The sequence below is a fragment of the Rattus norvegicus genome, chromosome 12, assembly GCF_021556685.1.
Source record: "Rattus norvegicus strain SHRSP/BbbUtx chromosome 12, alternate assembly SHRSP_T2T, whole genome shotgun sequence".
Classification (NCBI taxonomy): Eukaryota; Metazoa; Chordata; class Mammalia; order Rodentia; family Muridae; genus Rattus; species Rattus norvegicus.
The window spans coordinates 40,253,546-40,265,909 of NC_141545.1; the positions used below are offsets into that span (position 1 = coordinate 40,253,546).

Here is a 12,364-nt window from a genome sequence, read left to right on the forward strand (position 1 = left end):
CCAATGCCCTCTCCTGGTGTGTCTGAAGATGGCTACAATGTACTCGCGCGTGTGCGCTCACGCACTCAAACACACACACACACACAACCACCACCGCCACCGCCGCCGCCGCCACCACCGCCGCCGCCACCACCACCAACAAAACCTGTGCCCATGAAATTCCCAGAGCTGATTCTCATTACACCTCTTTAGGTCATGCATTCCATCCCTGAACCAATGGTTGTAGTCTCCTCTGGACAGCCCAGACTAACAATTAGAAACAGTGAAGAGCACCGCCTGGTGGAGGCAGAGGGAAGTGCAACCGACTTAAACAGTCTATACTGTGAGCCTTGAAGTTAAAACTATGATCTACCATCTATCCTCAACCCTAGCACTGACCTCAGTGATAATGTCGCTTTCCCAAGGACTTGAGCTTTTATTTTTTGTCTGCCTTCGGCAGCCCGCTGACTCCGCCCTGCTATTGGGTGGCTGCAGTATTTATTGTCTCAGTTCACCTGGGAGTACTTAACAATGCTTGGCTCAATGTCCCGGTTTCCTTCTGCCCTGCCTTCCCCTCTGGTGCAGCCTTTTTCTGTTCACTGGCAACATTGTCTCTAGTCAAGCAGACCCAGTCTTGGCTCAGAAACTACCAGCTACTCCTTCTAGTCAACCTGGGAAAGTGGGTGTCTCAGCTCCCTGCCTGGGGTTCCTCCACTGCTCGGAGCTACACTAACCCTAGCCTTCAGAACACACACACATCCCCTTGACCCAGACTGGGCATCTTGCTTAGGGCTTTGGCTCACTTTTCTGCTAAGTGAATCACAGCTACCCAGGACACTTCTTAGAGGTAGCGCTCAACAAATGCCTGCTCTGTGCGTGGGTTACCCGTCATGAAGGGAGACATCAAAGAAAGCAGCTCCACATAGTCAAGAGACAACTGGGGGGCTGGAGAGATGGCTCAGTGGTTAAGAGCACTGGCTGCTCTTCCAGAGAGCTGGAGTTCAATTCCCAGCAACCACATGGTGGCTCACAACCATCTGTAATGGGGTCTGATGTCCTCTTCTGGTGTGTCTGAAGACAGCTACAGTGTAGCAACATAAAATAAATCAGAGAGAGAGAGAGAGAGAGAGAGAGAGAGAGAGAGAGAGAGAGAGAGCAAGCGAACGAACGAACTGGGGACTAGAGAGGTGAGCAGGAGAATGGACAAGATTCTCACCCGAGCCTGGGAACCACCAGTGTGGATCCAGGGAAAGCAATCCCGGAGCCGGTGGATTCTTTTTCTTTTCTTTTCTTTTTTTAAACCCTGCTAAGTAAACAAGGTCCCCGTGATTTGTGTCTTCCACAGCTGAACTTTCCCTAGCAGGAGTTGATTTAACTGAGCGACCAATTCTGGAAAAAAAACACCCCGAGTACACAATGAAGAGGGGTGGGAAGGAGAAGCAGATACGAGAAGATGTTCGCCTTCCCAGACCTCTTGGACAAACTTCTGTAAGCTCACCGCCTGGGACCAGAGCCAAGTTTCAGCTGCAAAAAGTGAGACTGCACAGGCAGGGAACAAGCCAGATGGCGCTGGTTTGGGCCTGACCACCAGTGAGTAGCTGCCCTACTAAAAGGAAAAGGCTGTAACACAAATGAGTCCACTGAGTCCCTCCACCAGAGCCTCCTGCAGTGGAGAATACCGAAGTGACACCCACGAGGGGACAGATCTGAAGGGAGGGGGCGACTTTGTTTTTCTTTTTGAGTCAAGCATGGCGGTACATATCTATGTATCCCCCTACAACCCCGACGCCGACGCTTCAGAGGCTGCAACAGGAGGATCGAAATTCTTTTTTTCTTTGTTTTTTTTCTTTTTTTTCGGAGCTGGGGACCGAACCCAGGGCCTTGTGCTCGCTAGGCAAGCGCTCTACCGCTGAGCTAAATCCCCAACCCCGAGGATCGAAACTCTTTAAGCCAGTAAGTTACACAGCAAGACCCTGATTAAAAATAAAAACGAAATAATTCAGGCTTGGGGCACCTTGGTGTAGTACAGGCGATTTAAGGTTATCCCCATTTGCTTCCAAATAAATGAGACTCAGACTATGTTTATTTTATTTGGCTTTGATCATGAGTGGGGTTACCTGATCCACTCTTTTAACTGCCGGCCTGGCTACCTCCGGCTTGGCTACCTGCCCAGCAGTGTACCCCAGATATACTTGCAGTTTCTCCTGGCCACGTGCTCAAGGTCCATCTCCCCTCCTGGGCAGCTTCCTGCTCTCAATCGTCCCCTTCCCTTTTGGTCTCTCGTTTTTTCTCTCTTCTCCACTCCCAACCAGGTAACTCAAGATCCACCCACCTCTAATGCCCCAGTAGTTGGCTAGAGCCAATTGTATTTAATCAATCACTTTAAATCAAGGTTCCTGCAACAAAAGCTTGTAAACAAGAGGATTCCCTTCCAGTACAGAATTGAGCATTACAGTACAGAACAACAAACCAAAGTTCAACCGGCAGAACCAGGATTTACCCTCAACACCCTTGTGGTAGTGACAGGGTGAACGGAAAGTGAACCCTTGTATAAAAAAAATTAAGGGGCTGGGGATTTAGCTCAGTGGTAGAGCGTTTGCCTAGCAAGTGCAAGGCCCTGGGTTCGGTCCTCAGCTCTAGGGGGACAAACTTCCCCACATCTAAGAGAAAACAGCCTATCTGTCACCACAAAGGACTTTTCTTTTTGGAAGGGCTTTAGCTCCAGGCTGAGGATGAACCTTGAACTCTGACCCTCCTGCCTCTAGCAGTTCTACCACAGGGCAGTCGATGTGATTCTGCAAATCAGCCCCAGGGCTTCAGACCCTCTACCCACCAAGCTCCACTTACAGTCCTTTAATTTTATTTTGTGTGCACATGTGCAGACATGCATGTGCCACAGTGGGTGGGTGGGTGGGTGGGGTGACTGTCAGAGGACAGCTTGGGTCAGTCAGGTCTCTCCTTCCACGAGGCAGAGAATCAACTCAGCTTACCAGAGCAGGATGGTAATGAAGGCCTTTACCCTCGAAGCCAATGGTTCTCAACTTGTGGGTCATGACCCCTGGGATGACAAATGACCTTTTCACAGGGGTCACCTAAGACCTTCGGAAAACACAAGTTATTTACATTACAATTTGTAATAGTAGCAAAAATTACAGTTATGAAGTAGCAATGAGAACAATTTTATGGTGGGGGGGGTCACAACTTTAGGAACTGTATTAGATCTCAGCATTAGGAAGGTTGAGAACCACTCAGCCCCACCATTTCTTTTTTTTTTTTCTCTTTTTTTTCGGAGCTGGGGACCGAACCCAAGGCCTTGTGCTTGTTAGGCAAGCGCTCTACCGCTGAGCTAAATCCCTAACCCCCACCATTTCTTTTAAAAAAAAGATTTATTTACTTATTATGTATACAGCGTTCTGCCTGTGTGTATGCCCACAGGCCAGAAGACGGCATCAGATCCCATTCCAGATGGTTGTGAGCCACCATGTGGTTGCTGGGATTTGAACTCAGGACCTCTGGAAGAGCAGTCAGTGCTCTAACCACTGAGCCATCCCTCCAGCCAATAACAGCAGCTGGCATAGCTCTCTGGTCATTGGTAGAGCCTCCCACAAGGAACTCACAGGACTCACAAAAGAAGCCTGAACAGCCAGAGAGAACTTCATTATCCACCTGATTTTTATTCCTTATTACAATGGGCTAAGCCGCCAAACTTATGATCAGAACTTTTTTTTTTTATTTTCTGAAATGAAAACCATTGTACATTGTACAAACAATATCTACCGATGGAATAAATAAGTGAAAAATTATACTGCTGTACAACACACCAAAAAAAAAATTGTAAGAGGGGGGAGAAAAAAAAGATTAGGTAACAGTGAAAAAAAGGTCTTTATACCTCTAACCAGGTCCTCGGCAATAATAACATTCCAAGCCACGACACCGTCTGACGATGGGCAGTCACCACCCTCTAATCGCTTCATAGCCTTCCCGGTTGTGGGTGCAAGTGTAGCACTTTGTGGAATGTGTAGCCGCCATTCCCCCACCTTCAGGTTTTGCGGGAGAAGTTTGCCCTGGGAGCCCTTTAGGCCATGGGGCCTGATGTCCACGGAAGGCATTTGCTTAGGATCCCCTGCCCCTGGCGCAGCCAGATGAAAGATCTTAGATTCTGTGGTGGGGTTGAGGGCTAGGGGTTCAGGGATGGGGACCATCGGCTCGGAGAGAGGACCGTGGCGGGGAAGGAAGCACATTGGATTTTGCAGTCTGACCGCTCCTCGTGGAAGGCTTTCTCGGCCAGCGCGGAGTGCAAGGGCTGCTGGCTCTTTGCCTGGCGTGGCCGTCGGGGTGGGGGGCATCCGAATGGTCCCCGTCAACGGCCCATTCCTACCTTCAGGCACTTCAGAGAAAAACTAATGACAGCCTCGGTACCGTGGATCTCACCGCCGTCTTCCCTCTCAACTGCGTCGACTCCTCCTGACTGTCCAGAGGCTGCAGAGGGTCGAAGAGGTACGGGCGGCCCTGGCCGCCTTGCTGGCTCCGTGGATGCCCCAGTTGGGTTCTCCCTCAGCTGTTTACATTGTAACATTACCTCTTGTTTCCCAGGAAAAAAAAAAAAAGAAATAAATATCCGAATTCATCTTTCACCTAAATGGAGTTCTGCTGCGAAAGAAAAATGTCGCCCTACATCTGGAGGTAAAGCTGCCTTGACCTTGAGATACGTCGGAGGTCATGCATCTGGTTTCTTTCCGGCCACGACGAAGGGCATACACAGTTCTGGACAGAACGGACCGCCTGAGGGGCAAAATCGCTAAGTACAAGAAATTTTTTTTTAAGACGGAAACGTTTTAGCATTGCTAACTTCAACATTACGATTCTCAAAGTCTTTTTTTTTTTTCCTTCTTCCATTATTTCAGGAGATAATTTTTTTTTTGCATGAGGTATTTAAAATTCAGGAACATTTTGATTCTTCTTGAAGTATAGGAAATAGACAGCTCCCTTAAAACCAGACAAAGAAAATGGGAGCTGTCCCCTCAGAAACTCTTAGAAAAGGGAGCCTGGCGGACACTTCCCACGGTGGTTTGGAGAAAGATCCACAAGTCAAAAGGTGGTAACCTGAATATGCACCAGTTAGCGAACAAAACAAAAAACAAAACAAACAAAACAAGAAAAACAAGCCCCACCCCGGCCCCCCCAACGTACAACTCCTAGGGAGTTCGAACTCCAGTGCAGAAAGCATAGGGGGTAAGCATTTAAGGTCTGAGGGGTCCAGTCAAGGAGTTAAGAAGAGCAAACCAGGCCTCGGGAATCAACAGCTGGGTGGTCCGTCCAAGTGGTGTCTCCACCGAGTGAGAGAGAGAGAGCGCTGTCTCCGTGCAAAGGAGATCGGGGAAGGGAGCTCCTCGGTGGCTCCTTTCTGGGGGGGAGGGGGTGGGGTGTGCAAATCTTCCCGGTTCCTGTGCGCCTCGCCTCGCCTCGCCTGGTTTCTGGCCTTTGAGGCCCAATCGTTAAGGTCCGACCCCCAGTGGAGACCGACAGCGCGTACTGGGAATGAGACTCCATCTACCTGTGGCCTCTGAGAGTCAGAACCAGGAGCATCCAGCCTGGGATTCTGGGAGGAGAAGGGCGGGGGAGGGGGGGATAGGAGACAGGGGACGAAGGGCAGCAGGTTTCCATGGATTTGAAATCCAAGCATTGTCCTGTGGGAGAGGTTCAGCACCAGCTATTCCGGCTGCCTGCTCCCAACCTCCCCAGCCCTGTTACTATCCTAAGGAGACAAGCTCACGGTCAGTCTTCAGAGGACCTGGAGAGAGCAGTGCCAGTGGTGGCTAAAGTGGGGGGGGGGGGGGAGATAGGGTGGAAGTGCCGGAAAATTCTAAAGGCTTTGCATGTTAATCTGGGCTACGGTGGCTTGCAAACCCCTAGCCTCCGTGGCTCCAGCAGGTGGGCGTGTCCTGAACCAAGGAGGCCAGCCCTTGGGAAATGGGGCTGAACTTGTAGCCCCAGGGGCCCTGGAAGCTGGGGCTCAGGGTGTGCCCAAACACTGCTCACCTGAAGCAGGAGCCACTGAGAGGCGCCCGGTCTCCTGCTGCTCAACCCTGCTTGCTTTGAAGCAGTCTCGGGGCAGGGAGGAGAGAGGCAGTTAAGGGGGCAGCCAATCAAACCGAGTGGGCCCTTGGCCAGGAGGGATGCAAAAACCAGGAAGCATGCCAGAGGTCACCTCTAGGGTACAAGGCACAAAAAAAGAAAGCAGAAGGAACTGGTTGGAGAGCCAGAAGCCCCTATGGAGAACAAATTCCTGATTGGTACCACCCTCGGATAGCTTATGTCGTTAAATAGAGACGTGGGGGCGGGGAACACAGCAGCAACACAAATGTAATCTTGGCTTCCGAGATGGTGCGCAGACACTCCTGAGCTGTCGGCCGAGACCCACCTCCCCCGAGGACAGTCACTTGAAGGTTCGAAGTGTTTTCGTTTTCACAGCAGCGTCCGTCAGTGTCTGCGAAGTTCCGCCCGCCGCTCTAGGTTTTTTCTTGGATTTGCACTTAAGTAAACTTGAAACGTTAGTTCTGCTCGCACCCAAGAGGAGTCTCGCTTGGGCCGCGTTCTAGAATTAAGCCTGCCGATGTACCTGCCACGAACCATGGAGCAGAGGGTTCCATCAGGCGCCTACATCTCTTCAGAGTTCTGTTGAGAGGCTTCCAGCTTCATCTTTTTAGACGGTGGCACTCCTTCCAAATCCTTTGGGGGAAAGAAGAGAAGCCACTGGGGTCGGTACAAGCAGGGAGTGTGGTCAGGGCACGGGTTGGCTCCAGAGGGAAGAGGGGCGGGGGCGGGGGGGGGTGGGGAGAGGTGGGGAGGGGGAGAGGAAGGGAAAGAAGAGGAGGGGGAGGGGGAGGAAGGGAGGGAGAGAGAGAGAGAGGGAGAGAGAGAGGGAGGGAGAGAGAGAGAGCGCGCGCGCGCGCGCGCGCGCGCGCGCGCACACACGCACGCAAGCCGTGCAGTTCTGACTGAACCCATGAACACTATATGTGTATGGGTGTGTGGGGTGTGTGGTAGGGGATTCCAGACACACGGAGAACTTTCAATCCCGCTGCTTCAGAAAGCGCACAAAACCCCACCTGCCCAAACCACACTGTCACTCTGAACTGTCCCCCATGCTGTTCCCTACAGTGTTTGAGTCCCATTGCCTTCAGTCTGGACCAAGTTTCTCTGGGACTGACTAGTCTTCCTGTCTGTACCTGTGGATGTACCCAAGCATAAGGCTTAGTCCTGCGACCCACCTCTACGGTGGCTTCCCCCACACCCAGCACTACTCTACTGTTGACCTGTTAGCCCCCAGGCTCCAGGCACCTGGCTGGGGGCAGAAACTCAGCATTTGTTGAATGGACACACGGACAGCGCTCTGAAGACAGTGGTCATTGGCATAAGATAAAGCCCGTGCCTGGATGGCACCCTACAGTTCCCTTTCTATCCACACCCACCTCCCCTCCATAAGCAAGATCTACCTGCTGTACCTGTTAAGAGTCTGTCCATCTGTCTGAGCTGTCATGACATGGCCCCTCTACAGGTGTCATCCAGCATCCAACCTGAACCTTCTCCTTAAACTGTAAAGCACTGATTGAAACAAGGCTTCTAATATTTGCCCCTCTTACCAATGCTGGGGAGGCCAGGTGACCTGCTCCCCCCAATACATCCTGTTCTATCTGAGCCTTCTCTCCAAGTCTAGTGCCCTTCTCACACCTCTAAGTTAGCACCTCTTCATTATGGTTAGGGTAGAGACGGCTAAAGACCTGGTCCAGCAGGGACACAGGGCCAGACAGACAGATAAGGATGCTCTCTCATTAAGTGTCCCAGGCTGGCTTTGAACTTGCGATCCTACAACCTCAACTCTCTAAGTAGATGAGATTATAGGTGTGCCGGAGCTGGATTTGAACCTGGGCTAGATTCCATTGTGTCTGCCTCCTGCCCCTGGACCTTGGGTTTGCACTGAACAATCCAAGAACGATGTTGATACTTGGTTACAACACAGAAGGGGTCTGAGCAGGGGCTCCATCGCATGCAAAATTCCAAAGAGTAATCCGGCCTTTAGGTTTCTGAGGTTATGTCTTCCTTAACCTTAGGATGTGGGCTCACTGGGATGAGATGTTCTGATGGACCCAAACGCCACACCATCACCAAGCTGAGATTAGAAAGACAAGACTCCACATCCTCTACGCCAGAGGACTCTTGACGCAGGACCACACATCCCTCCCATCACCGTGGTCCCAGGTGGTGTAGGCTTAAACTCTGAGCTGCTGCTCAATGGACGAACAGCGTTCTAACAGTCCAACAGGAAGCAGCATGACTCTCAACGCACCGTGGAGAACCCCAGCCCCACCCACTGAGGCGGGACGGCAGGTACCTGAGAGATTGCCGATGTTTCTGCCGCCAGCCCTGACTCTGCAGATGGCTGCCGTTCCGCTTTCTCTGAGCTGTTCGTTGAGTTTTCCATCGAAGACTGGGAGTTTTGCTCGTCAGAAGCATCTGAGCGAGAAGCAAGACAACAGAAGCTGTTTTCAGACACATGAGAAGCTGCAGCAGATGGGCCAGGTACTAAAAATACCCAGATCTGGGGAGTTTTGTGGCCAGGGGCTTCCAGAGCTCGATTGGACCAAAGCTTGGGAAGTTTCGATGTATCAACTAGCCAGACAGTTATAAGGAGCCAGGCCACAAGTGGGTTCTGTGGGTCTCCGACCCTCTGCCTGGAGAAGGAAGAGGGAGGGCTACTAAGCGCATAATGCTGCCAGTGTCTGGCGCCCTCTGCTGGGCACCAAGCACTACAGCAATCATGGCTGCCACCTGGCTCCGGCGGGGGAAGTCATGGCCTCAGAGACTTCATTGGGCTTTTGAAGAGAACCAGCATTCTCCTAACAGCAGAGGGAGCGGAAAACAAGCGTTCCCAAGAGTTTCTTATTTTTATTTTATGTGGACGGGTGTAGCGCTTGCATGTATGTCTGGGCACCACATGTGTGCCTGTTGCCTGCGTCTGATCTCCTGGAAACGGAGTTACACAGATGGTTCTGAGTCACCGAGCGCTTGCTGGGAACGAAACTTGGGTCCTCTGCAAGGGCAGCCAACGCTCTTAACAGTTGAGAAATCTCTCCAGTCTTTAATTCTTTAAAAAACAACAACAACAACTCCCATTTGTTTATTTAGTATATGTGCTTGCAACAGTTCGTATATGGAGGTGAGAGGACCACACGATGGAGTCAGTTCTCTCCTACCATGTGAGTTCTGGTGACTGAACTCAAGTTGGCAGGCACCTTTACCTGATGAGCCATCTCCCCCAGCCCCCTGCCTTTTTCTTTTAAGACGGGTCTCAAATATCCGAGGCCAGCCTCAGACTCTTTTAGAAGCTGAGGATAACCTTGAACTTTGGGGCCTATGGACTCTGCCTCCTGAGTGCTGGGATCCACAGGTGCACACTGCCAAAGCCAGTTTATTTGATGGTGAGGTTCAAACCCAGGGCTTCCGGCATGCCAGCCCTGGGTGAGTTCTCTATCAAATGAACTATATCCCGGGCCCAACTTTTCTCTTAACAATAAGGATGAGTCTAAGTGACTCGAGCAATGGCTAACCACAGAGGAAAACAAAAGCATAGCTACACTCACGTTAACTGATACCTCACACCTCTAAGATGCCAGCATTTTTTTTTTTTTGGTTCTTTTTCGGAGCTGGGGACCGAACCCAGGGCCTTGCGCTTCCTAGGAAAGCGCTCTACCACTGAGCTAAATCCGCAGCCCCTAAGATGCCAGCATTTTAAAGGACTCTGTTCTACCTTTCTAGATTGCTCCCTCATGTGCCTACGGACTTCCTATCTCTCTAAATGGTGACGTCACAGACATCTGCCTATCTTTACAAATCCTCTACACACGAGAGTTTACAACCTGGCTGAACAGCATCATGTGAAGCAATTGTTTATCTGACGATACTAATCGCTTGGGTTACTTGTATGGCCTCAGTTTTCCCTCTTGCCCTTCCTCAAGAACTTACATATGACTGGGTTTTTTTTCTCCCCTCTGTGTAGCCCTAACTAGCCTGGAACTTGCTCTATAGATCAGGCTGTCCTTGAACTCAGAGATCCACCTGTCTCTGCCTCCAGAGTGTTGGGATTAAAGGTAATTGCCACCCCCACCTGTCAAGACCCAGCAATTTTACTTTCTGGTCCAGAGACCAGAATCTTGAATACAAATGCCACACTGTTGACAATGGTGAATTCAGCAGTGGGAACAGCCAGATAGTATTATAATAGATATTACCCAGTCATAAAAAGGAACAAAGGAGTGTCAGGGAGATGGCTCAGGGGTGACAGTACAGCCATGAAAGCCTAAAAACCAGATTTGTTCCCTAGGGGAAAAAACCCATGTGAGCCACAAAAGCCAAAAACCCCAAATTTGTTCCCTAGAACCCGTGTGAAAATCAGGACGGGGTAGCACACGACTGTAATCCCAGCACTCGTGAGATGGGAGGTGAAGACAGGAGACTGGCTAGAAACTTAGGGGCCAGCCACCCTGGAGGATACAGCACAGCAGCGGAAACAGGGCAGAACCTGTCTTGACAAGGTTCTTGAAGCCAAGACACATGATGTTCTTTATGTGAAATGCCTACAACAGGTCAGCGCTCCAGCACGCACACGCGTAAGCACGCACGCACGCACACACGCATGCAGCGGACTGGTCATTATAAGGAAATGGTGAAGGAAGGCAGAGAGGGACTGTACAGTGTGGGCAGTATTTTTTATGGACTGAGGAAAATGTTCTGGAACTACACAGAAATGACAGAATATCCTAGATACCAGTCAAGAGCACTGGCTGCTCTTGCAGAGGACCTGGGTTTGGTTCCCAGGGGCCACAGGGTGGCTCAAAATCATCCGAAATGTCACTTCCAGGGGATCTAACACCTTCTCCTGGCCTTTGAGGCATACACATGGCGCACATACGTGGCTAAGGCAAACACTTATACACATAGCATTTTTTAAGAAGAGAAATGTTAGGGGTTGGGGATTTAGCTCAGTGGTAGAGCGCTTGCCTAGGAAGCGCAAGGCCCTGGGTTCAGTCCCCAGCTCCGAAAAAAAGAACAAAAAAAAAAAAAAAAAAAAAAAAAAAAGAAGAGAAATGTTAGAGGGCCAGGTACGGCGGCACGCTTTCAATTCTAGCACTCAGGAGGCAGAAGCAGGAGGATCTCAGAGAGTTTCAGGCCAGTAGGGTTACATAGTAATATAGTAATTCCCTTCCTTAAAGAAAATGGAGGGGCGGGGGTGGGGTGGGACAAAAAAAAAAAAAAGTTGGACATGGAAGCACTTGGGACATAGACATCAGAAGTTCAAGACCAGCCTTTGCTGCTGCTACATGATACTCTGCTTGCAAAGCAGAAAAGAAGGAAGGGGGTGGGCGTGGGGGCCCATGTAACTTTGTATTCTATTTCATAGTGCATTTGTTTGCTTTAACTAACAGTTCAACTAAAAAGTCTGCTTCATTGGTGTCTGCCTCTGCCGGCAGTTTCAGTTTGTTTCCCACACGCACTGGGCACGCACGGGAGGGTTTACCGCTCTCGGGCAGTCAGTCACCAGAGATTTGGAGAATCACGATGCCCGTTTGCTGGCAGAGGCATGCCCAGGCTCGAGGCTTCCTTGAGAGCCAGGCCTGAGGGCTCAGGGCAGCAGCAGCCTGTTCTCTGAGCGTCCTGGTGCTTCTGGAATCCACCCAGGGGAAATTATTTTCCCGGGGCCTAAATTTAGTTCAGGGAGCTTGGACATTAAGTCATTCCCTTAGCTCACTCAGCAGTAAACAAGTTCAAAGCAAGGTCAACAGCTGGTGGCCGACCCACCCTGTCTCAGGTTCCCACCTGTGGGGAGGGCATGTGGATCCTGTGATTGTGCCCTCCCTATAGGGAGCTGAGACAAGTGGGTACGAGCCCAATGGCCTGGGGTGACTGGAAGAGGACCCCGGTATGAGTCCCATTTGGGTCTATAAAGCTTTTGATGCAGTTGCAGGGTGGGGGTATGAACGGCAGCCATTATAGAAGCAGCACCGACCGCATTCGTAACTTACAGCTGAGCCGCAACCAGCCTGTTAGGAGAAAGGGAACCCAGATTCAAATACATGGGAAATGAGGCCATAGCCAGACAGCAGGATAGGAATGAAGACAAGGTGGTTCCAGACATGACCATACTCGCCCCAGTAACCTCAGAATCACTCACCCACAGAGGGGGAACGAGGGGGCTCTCCGTAGCTCTCCAGCTCCTTCCTTCCACCCCCGAATTCTACTAAGCACTTGGCTGGTGTCTCCACTTCCTTCACTCCTTGCTACAATCTGACAAGGGAAGCCACTTTTATCTGTCCCATTTTAGAAACAA

At 50.8% G+C, this 12,364-nt stretch overlaps 1 protein-coding gene across 1 annotated transcript in view; it reads right to left on the reverse strand.

The window, feature by feature from the left end:
* Positions 1-3,633: 3,633 nt before the first annotated feature.
* Positions 3,634-12,364, reverse strand: part of Bcl7a (BAF chromatin remodeling complex subunit BCL7A) — a 31,934-nt gene continuing 23,203 nt past the window's right edge. The window contains 2 exon segments of the mRNA NM_001398956.2: positions 3,634-6,708; positions 8,372-8,493. Of these exon segments, the coding sequence (NP_001385885.1) occupies positions 6,637-6,708; positions 8,372-8,493 (194 nt within the window). The 3' untranslated portion in view covers positions 3,634-6,636.